This window comes from Manacus vitellinus, unplaced genomic scaffold (assembly GCF_001715985.3).
Source record: "Manacus vitellinus isolate BGI_N305 unplaced genomic scaffold, ASM171598v3 scaffold_1_pilon, whole genome shotgun sequence".
NCBI lineage: Eukaryota > Metazoa > Chordata > Aves > Passeriformes > Pipridae > Manacus > Manacus vitellinus.
Window position 1 is genome coordinate 26,039,718 of NW_021939396.1, and position 19,665 is coordinate 26,059,382.

The following is a 19,665-nucleotide window of genomic DNA, read 5'->3' on the forward strand; positions in this document are numbered from 1 at the left end:
TGTGATTCTGTGATTTACATTTAGTTGCAGAGAGGTGTTACAGTAAGATAGGGTCAAGAAGCTCCCTCTTGGGATTCGTTAAGGGAAATCTCAGACTTTCTCTCTTATTAGTGTATTAACTCCTTCATACAGTCTTGCATGCCATGAAAAAGACCATAAGTGTGAGATAGTAGTGGTTCAATTTGCCCTTTGAGAAAACCATTAATTCAAAAATAAGCCATTAAAGAGCTTTTCAAATGTCATTGATACAAAGCTTGCTTCCACAAAAGAGAAAGAATATGTACATGAGACCTTGCAGGAAGTTTTTATTGATCAATTAAATTAAAATAGGAGAGTGAGGAACAAATCTACCAACAAAACTATGAATATTACCATGAATATTTCCTTATGAAGTACTCATATCTCTAATTACAAGACTTTTTTTCTTACACTGGTATATATAAGGAGGCTTATTAATACAATTTAAAACTTGTGGTAAGAGCTAACTTTTGAAAACATATTTTTTCTTATATTCTAAGAAATTATGCATCTTTTCAGGCATTATAAATTCTCAGATTTAGAAAATTGGAATGTAGTTGTTAATTTTGGTTCTGTGTCTCTGAGAAATACATTCAGCAATCCATACGATATTCCTGCATTCTTGTTCCTTTAACTTCACATAGGCATAAAATACTCCAAAATGAAACTGGTTGTTGAATGCAAGCACGTTCATCTTTACCTGTAGAAAAGATGAAACACATGTTATGAAAAAATATCAAAGAAAGCAAATGCGATTTTTTATAGTAGCTTTTCTGATCAAGATTTCTATGTAACTTTGCAACCGTGACTATATTTAGCAGTCTCTTGAGTATATATGTAATTGGAATGTCATCTGTGGATTAATTTTGGACATAGACTACAGTAACATTACAGGAAATAAAGGATAGTGGTGAAATACCTTCTTCAGTAGACTACTCAAAAGAAATTTCATTAAGTGGATAATATGAGATGGCTTTTGGATAGACTCTCAGGTTTGACAACCCTATAAGTTGTCTTCAGAAGAATGTCCTAGGATTAATTTTATTTAAAAAGGTAAATCCTTCTATTTTGGCTCAGCCATATGTTGACAGCCATAGAAAATCCATATTCTTGAATACGAAGCTGAATGATGCAGTATAGTAGAATCAAAAGCCTAGTAACTAATTCTTGTTTTAAATATTATTTCAGGCAGGTAGCTTTCATTTTGTTATTTTAAGGTTAGAAGATCTTACCTCATGTTCAAAAAATGCATCTTCCAGTGTCTTTTCTCCACTGCCACTCCCCACACCTTCAAACACAGCCTTGTATTCCTAAAAGCATAGACAACCACCCCATGGAGATAAGGTACTTTTGCATTCTGTGCAGCACAGATACCTTACATTACTTTATGAATTAATCTATGTTAAGTAATATTTCTGTATAGAAGAACTCATGTATAGATTACAGTTCTTCATAAATCAAAAGTTAAAAGTATATAATCAGCAAAAGAAAGAAATTCATATTTGTTCTTCTATTTCTTACCGTCATTTCCTACAATTTAAAGTAATTTACTGAAGGCACTAAGAGAGACTTATTGTAGAATGACACACGACCTTTCACTCCTTTGAACAGAGAGCACTGAACTTCTTGTACAAATTGTACAAATAGCCAGAGCTGTAAATGGAGCCAAAACGACGAACTCTGATCCTCACATGGCAGCTCATTTTATTTCCAGTAGTCAGCTGGATTTGCTTTACCTGCATTAATATTGTCCCCAAATCCATTAGTCTGATATGACATCCTGGAACATCCTGTGCAGATATATTTGGCTTGATTTCTTATGTGTTACATTTCTGTGTAATTTCCTCCTCTGTGTGTTTGGTTTGTTGTTCCAGTAAAGTAGGAGTGCAGTATATGTCTACTACAATGGTTTCCAAATTCATCTAAATATCTCACCGTGGCATGAATAGTCTTGTTTTGTACCAAATTGACATGATAACTCATGATTCAAATGTTCTGTTTATGCACAAGATCAGATATACAGCTCCATCTTTGTGGGGTTTTTATGGAAAAAAGCAGTTGATCAGACAACATTTTGTTTTGTGTACCTACTTAGGGGTAACACAAATGTTATAAACAGAGTACAACAGTTAATTCATAGATCAAGTGTTGCAGGTTGATTAATCTTTAGTAGCAGTACTATTTGCATCAATATTAACAACATCTACTTCTTTGAGTCAATTAGTAATTTAGAGAAAACTTTTCAGAAGGGAATTTTTATGGTACACTAGCAATAAATCAGCTTTGCACAATGTTAAGTGTTTGGCCAGCTCACTTTAAAATGACTCATGCCTATGCTCCAAAATCTTGGAGGCAGCAGCTGTGAAGTGAAGTGAAACTTGGGGAGGGTTAGTGGAGTAGGAAGACTTTTGTTTATTAGGATGGGATTTGGTCTTATTTAAACATCATTGTAAGGGGATCTCTGTATTGCATGAAGGTAATAATATATCTAATGTCTTCATATCAAAGACCTTTGATTCCATATACATCTTGATGGAAACTTTAATATCTTTGCTGATTTTTTTCTTGCTCAAAAATGCTTTTAATTTCAGTGAATACTCTCTAAAATTTCGCTGACATCAAGTGATGTTAAGTATTTGTGTTTTGGCTTTTGGTTTTATTAAATTAGTTTACATACTGCGTAGTATTCTGCAACACGCTTCACTTGCTCGTAGTCATCTGCATTGGCCAACATGTGTAAGCCTTCTGGATAAAGTTTTCCACAGGTTGGATACAGCTTCTCTCGGTCATCTTTACTCAGCTCAGTGCCAAATGAATTAATGGTGATGATAAAGGCACGTCTGTCTGCCTCAAACTTAATACGCAAAACAAAGAATAAAGAGGTGTTATTAGACATCTCATTCTAAATTGTGTGGATATTTTGTGGTTTTTTAGTAAGTTAAACTATGAAAATTAAAAAAAAAAGTGGACTTGAGAACATTGGAAGCCTACTTTATTTTAGAAACTGTAAATCCTTCTTTGTAAGTATATGTTAAATTTTAACTAGAAAATCAAACAGGGTTTTGCAACCATAGCTTTTATTCTGTGATTTTTGTACTAAAAATATCATCGCTGCTGCTTGCTCATTTCCCTGCTTAGTTACCCAGATGTTGACAACAAAAAATCTCCTCACACCCTTGTGTATGAAATAATACTCCTATAAATAATAGTACAGAAAAGGACTGAGAATCAATAGTGCTGTTCTGGGGTAACTCAAGGTACTGTTGATAGTAAAGGTTGAATGAAAATCCTGAAAAAAAATAGTTTCTGAATGCACATATTTAAAATGCTAATTTAATACGGTGGAGGAAGCTTTTACTCCCTAAGTTAAAGTTTTAAGTGTTTCAAATGCCAGTTAATTTTTAATACATCGAATCAAAGGCTATATTTCTTCTGCCAGGTTTAGATACCAGTAGTATCTGTATTTTCAGTGCAGCAGTAAACCGAAAGTCATTCCAATGTCTAGGTCTCACACTGTTCTTTTGTACAAGGCAAAATTTCACTTGCCATTCTTACAGTATGAATTAAAAATGCAATAGTAAATAAAAATAACCTTACTCAGTTCTATCTGATTTAATTTTTTTCTTCTGTCTTGAGAACTAAATTGACTATGGTTTTATTTCTTTCCTTTATTTCTTACCTTCATGTTGTAAGAACAGCAGAGTCCTTGCTAATTGCAGGGATTATGCAGGGAAAATCTTCCAAGTATATACAGCATATGCATATTTTAGGCATCTTACAAAATTTCTTATGCTATGAATATTTGAACTATTTTAAGCAGAAACATACTCTTTTCTGTTGAATAACAAGGCTGCAGTTACAACACAAATCTACCACTTTAGCCATTAAACACATATTCACAGATCTACTCCTGTGTACTGGCTCATACAATTACAGGAACCAGCCACCCTCTGGCACTGACTTTGGAGTGAGTAAAATGAGTAAACAATAGAGAAGAAAATAAGTGCACTTGAAAAGATTTCTAGCTAATGAATAACAGGGACAAATTTCACTCGCCTTTTTAATACGATCAGGCATATCAGTCCTGGTGAAACTGTTTTAGAAGGACAAATGCTTTCTTATTTAACTCAATAAAGTCACGTAGAATATAGGGGTTAGATTTGTAATATTTTTTTTTGTAAAAAAACATTCTAGATGCAACTACTAGCAGGTTTGGGTTCTGCTTCAGTTTGAGAAAATTTGCAGGATCATTCACATCCATACAGACCTCTCAATTCATCAGATTATTAGCATGTGAGGTTCTCTATAGTGAGTGAGGCCATGAGGCAGTTACTTGGCAACTTGCTGTAGGTAGAGGTGGTCAGAGGATGACCATTTACAAGGTGATTTAGTTTCCACATGGGAGACAGAAGTAGCATGTCTGCTAGTTCAGAATTAGCATGGGGCCCTGCTAACAGACACAGCACTGGCTGCAGTGCAGTACTGCAGTTTCTTGACAGATTCAGGGTTAAACCTGCAATGTGTGTTATCCAAGGCGGAAGAGAGAGAGTCAGTACTCTTAATGTGGAAGGTTGGTATCATGACTGGTAGCCAAGGAATTGGGGAGCTAAATACCTCAACCTCATTCTGAGAGAGTCAGGTTGGTAGTCTTACATATAAGACTACAAAATAAATAGCAAGTATTCTTTTGAATAATTAAACTTTAGCTTTTTGTGAATCCAACCATTAGCAATCTGCTCTGTGTGTGTCTTCAGATTATTAAAATGTTATAGGAAAGGAAATCTTCCATAGAAAAGTTTATCCTCCTGGCTGATTGACATTAGATAGGGATTTTAAAGAAGCTTATCATAGACTAAATTGTTACCACTGGTATAAAGATAGTTTTGCAACATGCTTAAACTAATGTTGGTGGGTAATCTGCTCTAAGCATGAATTTCTAGCTAAAAATGAACTTTCTGAAAAATCTGAATCAACTGCAGGAAATGTCTTTATCTCTGCCAGCCAATCTCTTGATTTCTATATTTCAGAAAAGAATAGTCAAAATGCTTAATTTCTGTACAATTTAACTTGATTAGGAATACTTTGTTTAGAGTGTAAACTGAAACATTGTGACCTGGTTAAATAAAATATGAAATTGCAATCCCTTTTAGGATATTGTTTTGTAAAATGTGATTCAGAAACCATTCTTCCTTCAGGAATGAACTGCCATGGTTATTATCTCTCTCCTAAATGCAAACTTTCATTGTGATGTCATCAGAGCTCAGTGAATTTTGTTCAGCTTCCAGGGTGTAAATTTTGCTTATCCAGAAAAAAAAGACTCCAGGAAGCAAGTGGGTGATCTGGCTTTCAACTTCTGCAGAGAATTGTGATAGAGCATGTGGGGGAAAAAAAAAGAAAGAAAAAAAAGGGAGCTGAATGCTGAGAACTCAATTTTAGAAATTTCTGCATCTTTTGTTACAGTAACAGAGACAAAAATATCATTCATTATGATGCGAATATGCTTTAGGGAGAAGGACATTAGGAATTTTGTGTGTCATGGAAAAAATAAATATTAAACTTTTCTGAGTTGAGAGAAAAATATAACATAGAATGCTGGACTTTTTTATATGACACTAGTTTCAAAGGTCACTCAATTCTAACTTCAACCACTAATTTTAATAGGAGAGTAGACAAACATAACAGTGCCATGAAGCTTAAAGATTATTGATTAGTAAATATACAGTTATGCCAGACTTTAGCCACCCCAAATTTAATTTTAAGGTGTAGGAAGTGTAAGAATAATAGACTTCTTTAGTTTTTCTACATAATGCAGAAAAATGTTAAAGGGCAACAGTTTGAGATTAGTGAACCATTTATTCCGTTCTGCTCTTTATTATAGAAAAATATTAACTGAGACTGGCTCCTCCTTAGTAATGGTCTAGCTGTTTCTCTAGTCAAGAGGTAAAAGTCATCCTAGAACATATTATATCTTAGAGAAACAAGTATATTTAGAGGAGAAGTAAACATTTGACAGAGAGCTTCATAAGTAGAGAGAAAGAACAGGAAAAGCAAAATAAGATAAATATAACAACATTGTGGACTACTTTAATGCATAAAGACCAAATTTTTCTTACCTCGAGAATAGGTCTCATTATTTCTGCTGTAGTGCCACCTTGTTTTTCACAAAACTTATAAAATGCCTCAAGATAAGACTTCATGAAAAAAGAAGAGAAATATGTTAAATGCTGCTTAAGACCTGGACTAGGTTAGCACATAGTCCTGAACCTCATTTTTAAATACTCCTGTTAACTCTGATAATTCCACCTATGAGTTCACATTCAAGTATGTGCTTAATTACTTAGTTGAAAGTTGAAATATTAAAATGCAAATGTCTCGTTATTAAAATTTGAGTTCAAATGTTTTCAAAAACTGTAACAGGACAAATATTATGATTTACTTGATCTATAAAGAAGGAACTTTTTGAGCTCCATTGAGTTTCCACTACATAATAAGCAGATGGCTGAAGGGAACTCTTCATTTATAGTGTGTGGAGGAGGGGATTTGGGCATATGCCACGGCTGTTAGGCCAGCAGTACGAGGATACACAAATTAATCCCTACTGCTCTACCCTAAACCCTGGATTAGGACAGAACAGCAGACGAAGCTCCTGTAATACTGGTCAGCAGAGCCCTCTGATCTATTAAGGATTCTGGCATCTGCACCCATTTCAAACTACCTGTGCAGGAAGGACAGTAAATATCTCAGAGATGCTGTTCCTCCCGCCTCTCCATCCCCCAATACTGTTTTAGGGTTATCAAAATGTATTTGCTACAACTTCACACAATCTTTTTAGAAGAAGCTGTCACTAACTACGCAATTAAGTGAATTTTAAGTAGAGACAACTCAAGGGGGATCTACTGCATGGAATTATAGTAGAACTGAAGCATAATTGATCACACTTACAGGTGAAGCAGAGGAGAAAGGATATATTAATAATTGAGATGTTTTTGCAGAATGATCCCCCTAATACTTAGATGAGCAAGAAGAAAAATAAAAAATAGATTTAATAAATGTAAATATGTTAATGTGAATATCCACACAGGATATAAGAATAAAACATGTATGTTATCAAATTGAAAAAAAGTGTCTAGTTTAGTAGAACTGTGAAAGAATTAAAATACATGAAAAAAATTAAAATACCTGGGTATAATTGATGCTGTTTTGAATGAGAGAAGTAGCGAAATGTTTAAGAATAAAGAATTGGCCTGGGAATTTATAAATATCATTTGTAAGACAAACAGAAGATTTTTTTTTCTTTCCCCCTAGTTCAATCAGATCACTGTAAGAATACACTTCCTGCAGTCTTGGGCATCCACCGTGAAAGAACGATAACAAAGAATTTGGAGAAAATGTGCCAGGAGGAACCATCAGCAGAATGTATAGTCTTTAAAGAGAACAAAGAGTAGTGACCTGTGTGCTAATATTTGTAAAGTACTTTGAAAATGCAAATCACAACATTGTGCTGTAGCACTGCCAAAGAGGATTTTAAAAGGAAGAAAATAATACAAAATCCTTAAGTAAAAATCATGTTAGCTAGACCCAAAGCAATTAGACCTTTTCAAATCAAATCTTCCTTATATAAATAAAAATAAATGTTAACCAAAAGCCTGTCTAGGCTCACTTAGGAGCTAACAGTTCTGTGGCATTTGGTGGATAACTGGGTTATTCATAAGCAAATGGATCTGGAAATTAGCCTGACATCTAAAGCATTTTCATTAATGAGATATTAAATTAGAATTTGGATGCAGAACTAAAATTGGAAAACTCCCCAAAGAGTGGAGTAGAAATGAAAGGAGCTGGATTTGATTCCTGGACTTGAAATCAACCAGATGATCTCAGACAGCTTGCTTTATCTCACCATACTTCTGTTTCCCCCTCCATAAAACAGGATCCTGACCTTTTCTGAGAGGCTTTGAGAAATCCCAAATATTATTGTTACGTTGCAAAAACTTGCCTTGTAGAGTTTGTTGCGCATTATTTCAATGTTCATTTCGTCCAGGTCATTTTCAGACAAGCAGTCTTGAAAGAAAGCAGCTGAAAGCAGAGTTTACAATATTGCCGTATAAATATGCATGCTGATAATATGCATCTCCTGTCTATTGCTCACCAGTGTATGAACAAGGATCTGAGGTTTCTGTTGTACAAGAAAGGCTGATATAACAGAGGGGAAGAGAAATCCTCTTGATTTCCCCTTATCCTCCTACTCCCTCCTATTTTAATCAGAATCAATCAGTGCCACAGCCAGAGTCCACGTCTCCAAAGAGAATCAGATGGGAATGCTAATGAAAGCCCTAATCTTCTCTGAAGTATATGGTTTGGGTATTATGGAGATTTTCTAGTGAGGCACATGAAAAAGAATTTTTGTCTTAAATCGTGTAAGTGTTCTTCAATTGTTAAGGAGAATCCTCTTTCCTATTTTCCTTCTTCTTCTTTGAGTATGTCTGTAGTGGGGGAAAGGTAACAGGTTGCAACTGGTAAAGGGCACAAACTTTGACCTTGACCATCTGTGCTTCCGGCTGCTGCACAGAACTGACTAGAGAGCAAGCTTTTGAGCAGGAAGACAGTTGGACAAAGTTCATTTGTACAGCTGGACTGTTTAAAAATACTGTATTCATAACCCACAAAAGTGTGCCAAACTCTCACTGTTCCTGAGCTATGCCAGTGGGGCAAAATAGTGCTGCATGTCAGTGTTGTCTCAGACTGTGTCAATGGAAGATAGTATTTAAGGAGAGCAGGTGAGCCTGGACATGTTCTGTGGTCTTCTCCCTTCCTACTCTTGCAGCATCCAGATTTTGGATGGAGAACATCAGAAGGTATGGCCCTGAGAGTTTCCATTATTATCTCCTCGTAGATCTATTCCCCATAGACTGTTTTAAAGACCTAATACTACTCTCTTCTTTTACAAAATTGTTTAGCAAAAAAAAAAAATTCCAGAAATTTACTACCAGCTGTGTAAAAAAAACCCCAAAAAAACACAAGATGGTTTAGTTTACCGCTTTTAAAACTGGTTTTCTGCTGGGATTTGGTCTTCTGAAGGATTTGGTAAGCAGCAGTTCGCAGCTTACTGTGGACAAACTGCTGCCTTTAGGACTCTGTAAACCTTGTCCTTATCTCTTTATCAGCCTTGTCCACTCCAAAAGCCTTTTAGTCTGTCCATGCATGGCAGCACTGTTCATTCTAGCTGTCCTACTCTGTCCCTTCTCTGATTTCACTGTACAGGTTACTAGTGCCTGAGCGCCAGCGGGGATGTGCTGCAGGGCATCCTCTGTGAGGGAGAGCCAGGGCTGCCCATTGCTGGACACAGCCAGTTCCGACCATGATCCACCACAGGGCACAGCTGAGCCTCTCAGCCAAGCTGGTGTATCTAACGGGGGCCTACCTGAAAACCGAATTCTGACTTTTTACAAGAGCATGATAGAACAAGAAGGTGTGGCTTCAAACTGAAAGACAGTAAGTTTAGATTAGGTATTAGAAGAAATTCTTTACTGTGGGGGTGGTGAGATGCTGGAAGAGGTTGCCCAGAGAAGTTGTGGCTGCCCCACACCTGGAATTGTTTAAGGCCGGGTTGGATGGGGCTTTGAGCAACCTAGGCTAGTGGAAAGGGTTGGAACTAGATGATCTTTCAGGTCCTTTCCAACCTAAACTGTTCTTTGATTTCATGTCTCTAAACTTCTCCCCACTCCTTGTGACACTCACTACCTCTCTAGAGGAATGCAGTGTAACTTGTGGTGATAATTAGGGGGAAAGGGAGAAGAGTCTGGAATGAAGGAATGGAAAAGGCTGGAGAAAGGTGTTTTCGCCGAGTGTCTAAATGTTTCATTCATTTCTGCTTGTTTCCTATTGTCTGGATCAATTATTAATTACATCACATATATATTAATCAATAATAAATCAAGTTAATTTTCCCCAAGTTGAGTCTGCTTTGCCTGCAACAATACCTTTTAGGTGATCTTAACTTGTGCTGGGAGTAGGGCATGAGCAAGTGGCTGGATGGAAATCTGTTTTCTCTCTGGGATCAACCTACCACACCCTCTTGAAAAGCAGAACCCAAAACCATTCATGACCTGAAGATGAGGGCACATAATGGTTTCACATACATTTAGATCCATCCAGTTCCATCTAACCCTCAGTACCCTTCACAGTAGTGTACAACAGCTTGATAGTTTTTGTTCATATTGGCTGCAGTAGCACATTGAGCAGAGTTTCATCTTGATTTCATAATGTGACACTCCCAAACTTTACTCTGTTTTGCTTTTAAATTTAGTTCTTCAAAGTAGGACTTCTCTTTATGTTTGAACCATGCCCAAATCTCAAGAAGGAATCTGGGTTCTACCACAACTATCTGCTTGACCTTTAGTGAGGATATACTTTTAAATTGTAGATGTAGATGTTGAAATAAAAACCTAGATGCTCTAAATCAGTGACTATTTCAGATATAAAAGACATACACTACCCTTCTTGAGTAGCATGTCTTCTTTCTGTCTGCTATCCAAGGTGGATATAGAAGCTGTTAATAAATGTTGCTAAATATGTCCTGAACACCACTTCAGAAGTGCTTGATCCACACTTCATGTTTTGTGTTACCAAAGCAACATATCCAGTAGGAAATATGTTATTCTTAAGAATACAGGATTAGTAGTTTCAAGAAGAAAGTAAGAAATAATTTAATGTTTCTACCTAATGGTGTGTCAACCAAAATTGCGTTGTAGAGCTCAGTGGGGTTTGAGGCAATGCTGACTGCTTCCATTTGCTCAAAGCTTCCCAGTGGATGGCACTTGGGAACAAGTTCAGCTATGGGTCGCTGATGTAATGTGCCAGTTATTAAAAGAATTACGTTGTCAATCATATAGCTGTATCTGTATTTGAAAGAAAAAGTAAAGAAAAAAATCTTTATAATGACTTTTCATTTGAAAAAATACAAACCTAAGATTTTTGAAAATTAGCAATAATACTAAAAAGTATTATTAGTATGTATGTTCACTCTGTATCAACAGTTCATCAAAAAACAACAGAAATTTTTAAACAAGTAACACCACAAGTAAACAGTAAGTAACACCACATTAGTTTTAAACAACATGACTGATTTGGAAAAGAGACTTTTTTAAAGCAGGACATATGGGACAGAGAAGTACATAGTAATCTTTGCACTAAAACAGCAGAGTTCATGCGGATGTCCAGTCTTAAGCCTTTCTTCTCACTCACCTTTAAACATCCTCCCATGAGGAAACTAAGGACAGATTCTCACATATTTCTTCTCTATCACTAAAAGTAGTCTTTTCAGTAGAAGTTTTCTGTCATCTTCTTACTAGTTTTATTGTCAAAGAGGCTGATAAGAGTTTTTGTCAGTGGCTTGGAAATGGGAGTGCTACTCCCTTCAGATATTTATGGCATTCGGCTAATCCATGTTGTTATACTGTTATAAAGCAGATCCCTGTTCTTAAAGTTGTTTAAGCCAGTTATTTACAACTTTCATCTGTTTATGATGGTATTGAGATCAGAGCTTTCTCTTCATCTTGCATCAAACAGCAGTTGAACTTTTAAAAATAGCTACTTGGATCTAAGTATCTTGCAATACGCAACATAAAGTTCCGATTTTAATGTTCAAATAGTATAAAAAGTATGGTAGGTGTGGGATGTGGTGTTGTTCCCCTTTTTAAAAAAGGTCTAGAGGAGGATGCTGAGGAATTAAATCACTGCCCTGTACATCATGAAATTGTTAATCTTGCATGAGTCACCACCCCAAACTTCAGTTTTGCAAGTTCTCTGACTTAAAAGGTGTTTGAAAATTATAACCATTTTCCCCAATATCTACTACTTCTCCCACCACTGTACACATAAAGAATGTGATTCTGTTCTTTAAAATAAATAGTTGCAAAGACAATAGTTCTTCATATATATATATAGTATATTTATATACATATATAGATAGTATTTATACATATACATGTATATGGCAAACTTATATGTGCAAATAAAGTATGTAAATGTTGCAGTATCAAAGTAATTTTGCTGGGTTTGAAATTTAATAGAAATTCCAACACATTGCATTTACACTATTTTAACTTTTAACTGCTTTTTTCTTTTGAGTCTGCATGGTAATCTATGTGATAATATTACTTACGTGATAAAATTCAGAAAAGTGGCAAGTGGTTCAAAAGCATGGTTTCTAAAGTAATGAAATTCCGTGAGCAGTTTTGCTTTTAGTTTATCATCAATGGTGGAAATAGTGAGAGGCCCAGTTTCGTTAGCCAAGAAGTTGCCGTAGTCTGTAGTCTGTAGATGTAACTTCAGGTCTGGAATTAGATTCAGGGAAGATCATGAGAATAAACTGTTATTTTATCATCTGCAAACCAAATTAAAAAAATTAAATGTTAATTTCTTATATATTTTCATACTAAGTATCTGATCATACTCTATTGAAAAGTTTTTTGCATAGGTTTAATATATAGTGTAAAAACAAAATTAATGCAAACTTGTACTGTCTTCTACCAGTAAGACTTACTGCATGCTACAGGAAAGAACAAATAATTTACACCTCTGTCAGAAGTTTCACCAGCAGCTTTGCTTTTCAGCCATACCACACAGAGTGTGACTTACTACTATCTCTAGTCTCTTCCTCATCAGGATTATTCAATGTTTTGGTTTCACTGATTTTGCATCATTTAAGTACATTAGTTGTTTTGTCTGCTTCACTCCTATGGACTGTTATGCATCAATAGGAATCATTCTTTAACTTTGTTAAGATCTTAAATTTTTGTATGAAACATTTAAATCTCAGGTAAGATTATAGTCTTCTGTTATCAGGCTGCCTGAAGAAGAGGAGAGAACACATCTCGTCTGGCTCACATTCTGGACTCCAAATGACTTCTGCAGCGGAACACTTGAGAGGGCAGAGTTACACTCTTAGCATTTCTGGTTTGGCTTTGTATGAATTATAGCTGTGACTAGAAAATCCTAAGAAGCTGTTCCAGAAACTTGGGTTATTGTGACATACTCCATTTGAACTCTCAACCCTGGTGACTGAGGAAAATGAGTTGTTTAGACCACAAAGTTGAAAGAAGCTTTCATGATATCAAAGAATTTGTTTGACAAATTTTCTCTGCTATCCATTTTTCACCATGAGGGAAAAGTAAGAATTCGAATCAGTTCTTAGTGTTCAAAGGAGTTTAACATTTCCTTTTAGAAAAATCTCCTGCTGCAATGCATAATTATGTTCAAATGCTATATAAAAACTATTGTAAATTATAGATTGGGATATTGCTACATGATTTAGGCATTCATAATAATTAGATTTCCATCTAAAATCTGAAGTGATAATTATGGAAAAGGACAACACTCCCACTGACTGAAATAAGAGTGTACCCGTAAGGGAAGTTAATTAGCAATTAGCAGGGTATGCATTTATCAGTACAGTAGCTACTTTTGCCTGTTTCCCCATGCATTTCTTAGTATGCAATAAGGTTGCCTTCGCCGAGACTTAAAGCAACTAGTACAATTGTGAATTCAAACTCCTACATCTAGAACTCTAGCTTACTGAGATAAATCTCAGAGTTGTCTATGCAAGTTGGCTGCCACTCAAGGTTGTTCAGAGCCCCATCCCAACTGGCTATGAATGTTTCCAGCCTCTCTGGTCAACCTTTTCCAGCATTTCACCACTCTTCTTGTAAACAATTTATTCCTTATAACTAGTCTGAATCTATTCTCTTTAAGTTTATAACCATTACTTTGACCTATTACTACAGGCCTTACTAAAATGTTTGTCTCTATCTTTCTTGTAAGCCCCCTTTAGGTACTGAAAGTCTGCAATAACGTCTCCCTGGAGCCTTTTCCAGGCTCAAAAATCCCAACTCTCTCAGCTTTTACTCATAGGAGAGGTTCTCCAGCTCTTCAATCATCTTCAAGGCCCTCCTCTGGACTTGCTCCAACAGGTCCATATCCTTCCTATGTTGTGGACCACAGAGACAGATGCAGTACTCCAGGTAGTGTCTCACAAGGGCAGAGCAGAGGGGAAGAATTACCTCCCTCAACCTGCTGGCCACTCTTCTTTTGATACATCCCAGGACACAGTTGGTTTTCTGGGCTGTGAGCACACATTGTCAGCTCCTGCCTGGCTTTTCACCCAACAGCATCCTTTTCCACAAGTCTGCTCCCAATTCCTTCATGCCCCAGCCTGTACTGATACAAGGGTTTGCCCTGACCTAGGTGCAGGGCCTTACATTTGGCCTTGTTGAGTCTCATGAGGTTCCCATGGGCCCAATTCTTGAGCTTTTCTAGGTCCCTAGGGTGACATCCCATCCCTCAGGTGTGTCAGCTGCACCCCTCAGCTTGGTGTCATCTGCAAATTTGCTGATGGTGCACTCAATCCCACTGTCTGTGTTATTGAAGGAGATGTTAAACAGCACTGGTCCCAGTACGGACCCCTGAGGGACACCACTTGTCATTGAGCTCCACCTAGACATTGAGCCATTGACCACTATTCTCTGGATGCAACCACTCAGCCATTTCTTATCCACCAAATAGTCTAACCATCAAAACCGTATCGAATAACATCAACACACTCTTGCCTTACTCAGTAAGCACTCTGGATCTGTTAGCATTTCTCTAGATCTTCCTTCAATAGACTGAACTTATGCTAGCAGCGTAAATCAGTTGCTTCTTAAAATTATACAGGTGATCACAAAGCTTTACAAAAGAAGGCAGAGGTAATTGGTCTCTCAATAGTCAGAGTCAGATTCTTGGAAATCATCATAGTTTCAGCATAGGCTTCTGTGTAGTAAGAAAGATAATCCAAATATGAACAAAAAAGAAACCTAGCTAACTAAAGAAAGAGAAGCAAGATTAAGATATAAATAAAAACAGAGAGTTATACCCAGAAATGAGTCTAAATATGTAAGACCAAATTTTTAAAAAATCATTAATATTTTGATTTCACACCCATATTTCCTGTGAAAACTATTCATTTTTACTTCCTCTTTTTTATTGCAAAGAATGTAAAAATACTTGGCCTATAGTGAAATTAGATAATATTACTTTATTACATACAGAGAATTCCAACTTTCCTCAATTCCTTTTCAGATGAACCACAGATGAACCACAGTGTGAACTGCTCATCTTAAATTATAGTTCTCTGTTGTTGGCATAAGTAAGACCTGGGGGACTATTTCAGTCAGACACTTTTGCTAGTAAAATGACCTGGTGACCCAGAAGGATTAGATGGCTGAGCACTACAGCGGTTTCAGACACTCCTGTTCACCAAAACTTTTTATTGATTATATCTATTCCTTTTCTTAGGCCCTCTTCGAGACCTGCACTTGACTGGGTTTTTCAGCATGTCCACAAGAGCCCTAGGAAAGAAAATTCCCTGTCAGTATGATTGTCATCCACCTGCATTTTGTATCCACCTCATACAATTATATACAGGAAAATAATATGTAGGAAAATTATGACTTTAAATAATATGATTTTAAATCATATGATTTTGCTCACAATTGAACAGCAACCAAACACAATTAAGAGGATGTGTAAAGGGAACTAATGCACAGAGGGAGATTAGTTTTAGATGATGCAGTTAAGACAGGAATGATCCTGATCAGAAAGAAAGAGTATTGTGAGAACTTGAACAAAGTGACAACCTGGTCTCTTGGCATCAAGTACATGGGAACTTATCTAACTCCTTTGATAGCCAAATTGCCAACTAACTGCAGTTTTCTTTGAGTTACACTGTTATTTCAGCTGCCACATGCTGGCGAGTTCTGGCTCTGGCAAGTTAAGTAAACTTATTTCAGTGATGTGTTGGAAGAAGAGGTGGAATGCTTGTCCTTCTGTGATGTAGTCTCCTTTCTACAGAGCAGGAGTCTTTCCATCACACAAATAAGCAAGGTAGGAATAAAACACCTAATTTAAGACACACCCATGTTTCTACTTCAAAGGCTGGGAATCTCATTCCTTTGAAACAGATGGTGACATAGGGCCAAACTAGTAGCAAGCTGCCCACAAGGTAGCTCCATGGAAATTATAGTAATTCAATCAAGCCCAAAAGGATGTCTAAGATAAGCTGGAAGCCTGTCTGTATGGCCCTGAATTGAGGACACTGTATCATAAGTCAGTTAGTAGTCTCCTTTTTTTCTTTCCATTTCACTGTTATGCTTGCTCTGTGATTATCAAGCACATGTAATGCATTAATCTACAGTTTTTCCTGTGGTTCTTCCATACTGACATTATGGTTTCCTTTCTAGAGATATCAAAACCACTTTGAAATTAAAAGTTCCTTTTTTATTCTGTTTATAGGTTACTTTGAATGATTTTGATTTTCTCCCCCTACTTCTTTGTTTTAGCATATTTATAGTGGTTTTAACTAAGGCCATTTTTTGTGGTGTGGTGCTATGCCACAGAATTCAGAATAGGGTAAATTTATTACCTTTTAATGTGAAGACATGAACTGATGGCACTATTGGACACACATCATAGTCCTACATCACAAATCACTGCTGAATCTTTTTAATGGAAACAAAAGACAATGTATGAAATTTACTTTAGAGGTCTGTGTTTTTGGTGCACTGTACACTCGTGGTGCAAGTTCAATATTACAGTATCCAATATGTGCAGAGAAATAAGAGTGTTTAGTGGCATGTAGAAATCCAATATTTCTCTTTTTTACATTATAAATAATGCATTTGGTAGGTAACTGTTAGGAATCTGTTATCTGTCTATAATAAGTAGAAAATATTACAATGGAGAAAAAGATGCGGCCGAATAGAGAAAAAAGCAAAGTGATAATGGGTAGTAGAAATGTGCTTGTAGAAGGTTTATGAAGGCTGCTGCTTCTGTTGCTGAAATAATTTACATTTTAAAATGGAATGAACACTAGAAAAAATAAGGTTCAAAAATAAAACTTTTTGTTCTTTCTATTATAAATCTTAATTAGAAAAGGATTTTATCTCTCTGTTGTTATTTGTTGATCTGCTGAGTGCTTTTCATAATATTGAAGGTTTACATAGCTCAGAAATGTTTGAAAACTATTTCCTAGTGGTAAATAATATTCTTGTAGTGTGACTTAAAATTTAAATTTAGATAGTTTTTCTTAACTGATCTTCTCATGAGCAAAGATTCTTCTGGGATGGGTGTAGATAATTCTTTTTTCTTGTGTATTTTTAAACCTTTGTATTTTCTTTTTATTCAGAAGTAACCAGGATTTTTTTTTTCACTTCATGAAGCTTTAGATGACATCATTTATTGAACTCCTCTGAAGGAAGAAGTGAGAGCAAGGTTTAATAATCCCACCATTCTGTCCTTTGTGCCTTTTACAGACGTTTACTAACTCTGTTAGCTTTTTCTGAAGTCTATATAGTCATGCAGCAGGACTTTTTGACTTAAACAACTAAATACAATATCAAGAGTGTCTGTGATGTCTTTAAATTGCATAGGTCACAACTGCTGGAACATATAGGATACAGAAACTGTTGATTTTATCCAGATGACATAAGGAATAGATTTCAGTTCTCAGAGTGATTTTATACATGTGTTCTCTGTGTCTGAACTACCATTGCATGAAATGGAGAGCTGATACAACTCTCCAGGTTATCAGCTGAAGTAGGTATGTGCACTTGGACCATTCAGTATTGCCTAGATCACATTGACTGTACTGGCAATCTCTTCTTTAACTATGAGAGGAATTTAATCCTGCTGACAGGCAAATATCTATGTGCATTTCTATATGCAGTTGTTTTAATCTGCAAGATGAATCATAGCTTTCATTTTGGAGCCAGGGAAATGAACTTTATGTTCCTTTAGAAAGGTGATTTTTTTTCAGTTGCATTTTTTTCCTGCCAAGTGTCTGGAGGTGTGTGATTCTTTGTACAAGTCTGTCTTCATCAGGCTGTAGCCAGTCTTGGCCATGAAAAGCTGTTTTGGAAACCACTGTGTGTTCTCTTTATTACTGTGGCAAAGTCACCTTGGAAAGAGCTTTTTTTTTTTTTTTTGTATTTTCTTAAGTTTTATCTCTGTGGAGTCTAGTTTTCTCTTACTGGTAAGCAGAATGTCTCTCACTACACTAAAACCCATGAAGTAATAAATTACTAAAATTATATCTTTTATAGAGAAACTCAGAGTCAAATGGTAAGCTTTTAATAAGATTTTAGGAACTATTTTATCCAGCTGAAATGATATGAAACTTCAATACCTGAACTGTTCTATAGCATGGCTAAAATCTGTGAAAAGGTTATCCATCTCCATAAGAACTCCATGGATGAGATTTTCAAACCTTATCAGTAAACCAGAAAATCCCATCCTCTCTACTGCTTTGCAAATCATAGTCTGTACACAAATCACAGTCTGTGGAAAGCTGTTAACTTAAATATAAGAACAGTTCTTCAGAGGACATCAGGGTTATCTCTGGGTTTTTAGATAAGCTCTCAATACTTCAGTCTTTTATCTTGCTTTCTTCAAATGTCTAAGCAAGAGTATTTCTTTCTAAATAAAATAAAACATCAGACTTACCTTCAAGTGTCTCACATTGTGCTAAATTGACATAGTCTGCACTTTTCAGGATCCCAGCTTTGAACCCTCGGACCAGACCCTCCAAGTAGCCATGGTCTACATTGAAATAAAACTCTGAGTATCCCGGCATGGAGAATAAAAGTTTAAATCTCTCTGCTGGATACTTGATGATACTGAATATCTGCCACCAACTGTTTCTCTCCTCTTTGGAAGGAGTGACAAATAGTCACTGATTTCCTGCCAGCCTATGATTGTGTTTTACCAACTGGTTTCTTCCTGTTTCTTGGTGTATTGTAGTTCCAGTTTAGTTGATGGAACAACAGCCAGCCAGAAAATCCAACTCCCTCCTGTCAGAGCCAGAAAATGAACCTATTATTGTTGAAAGAGAAGCCAAAAAGGAAGTACAAGTTTTTAACTACTTCTTACAAGGATGCTCTGCACTGATTGAAGAACAAGAAAGCACATTAGAAAGCTTGAATAACATTTTTTTGTTTCTTATCTGTATTATAAACAGGAAGTTATCTGTGAGCATCTTTTGGAAAAGTATTTCAGCACTAAAATAGAGGACTGTGGCAGAACATAGTCTATTCAAGGAGCTTAGATTTTTTTTTAGTGTGCCTGCATACCTTTTGGTTTTTACATTTTTGCTTACTGGAAATTTTCTGCTGCTCATCTCTATAAAGAAATAAGTATACAAAGTATAAGAGCCTCCTAATAATTACTGTGAGCATTAGATCATGCACATAGGTGAAAAGTCTTTGAAGGGTTTGACTTTCATTGTCCTTGAAAGTCAGTATCCAGAATTTGCCTCAAAACCAGAGTTTGTCCAAGTTAAAATACTCTGATTGTATTCAAATTTAGTGCTTTTTTAGATTTCTTGATTTTGATTCAATTGAAATTCAAAGTTGCTAAATCAATCATTTTTACACTAAACAATTAAGTCTTCTGCCTTTCAGATTTGGTGCCCTGAAGGTGGCAGTAAAAGTGGCTGTGCTTCTGTAATCAACATAGAAAGTCTATTTTATCCCTAAATTCACTATTGTAAGAAACATGTTTCTTCAAGCTTTACTGGAAGGCAAAGTCTTGTGTCACACCAGGTACTGTTTAAATAAG

The 19,665-nt window shown here is 36.0% G+C and overlaps 1 protein-coding gene across 1 annotated transcript; it reads right to left on the minus strand.

Moving 5' to 3' along the window:
- Positions 1-363: 363 nt before the first annotated feature.
- ATP6V0D2 (ATPase H+ transporting V0 subunit d2) lies at positions 364-18,749 on the minus strand. The gene is made up of 8 exons (XM_008929749.2): positions 18,553-18,749; positions 12,179-12,350; positions 10,735-10,913; positions 8,012-8,091; positions 6,132-6,209; positions 2,696-2,872; positions 1,251-1,328; positions 364-718 (listed from the first exon to the last, which is right to left on the minus strand). The coding sequence occupies exons 1-8, from the start codon at positions 18,680-18,682 to the stop codon at positions 557-559; spliced, it is 1,056 nt and encodes a 351-aa protein (XP_008927997.2). The 5' UTR covers positions 18,683-18,749; the 3' UTR covers positions 364-556.
- Positions 18,750-19,665: the final 916 nt, after the last annotated feature.

Bases quoted from the DNA above. Each gene is read 5' to 3' on its own strand.
- ATP6V0D2 (XM_008929749.2), bottom strand. From the start codon at position 18,682: ATGCCGGGATACTCAGAGTTTTATTTCAATGTAGACCATGGCTACTTG. The intron at 10,914-12,178 runs GTAAGTAATATT...TTTCAAATACAG, and splicing joins ACTTTTCTGAATTTTATCAC to ATACAGCTATATGATTGACA. The intron at 1,329-2,695 runs GTATGTAAACTA...CTATGCTTTTAG, and splicing joins GTGTTGCAGAATACTACGCA to GAATACAAGGCTGTGTTTGA.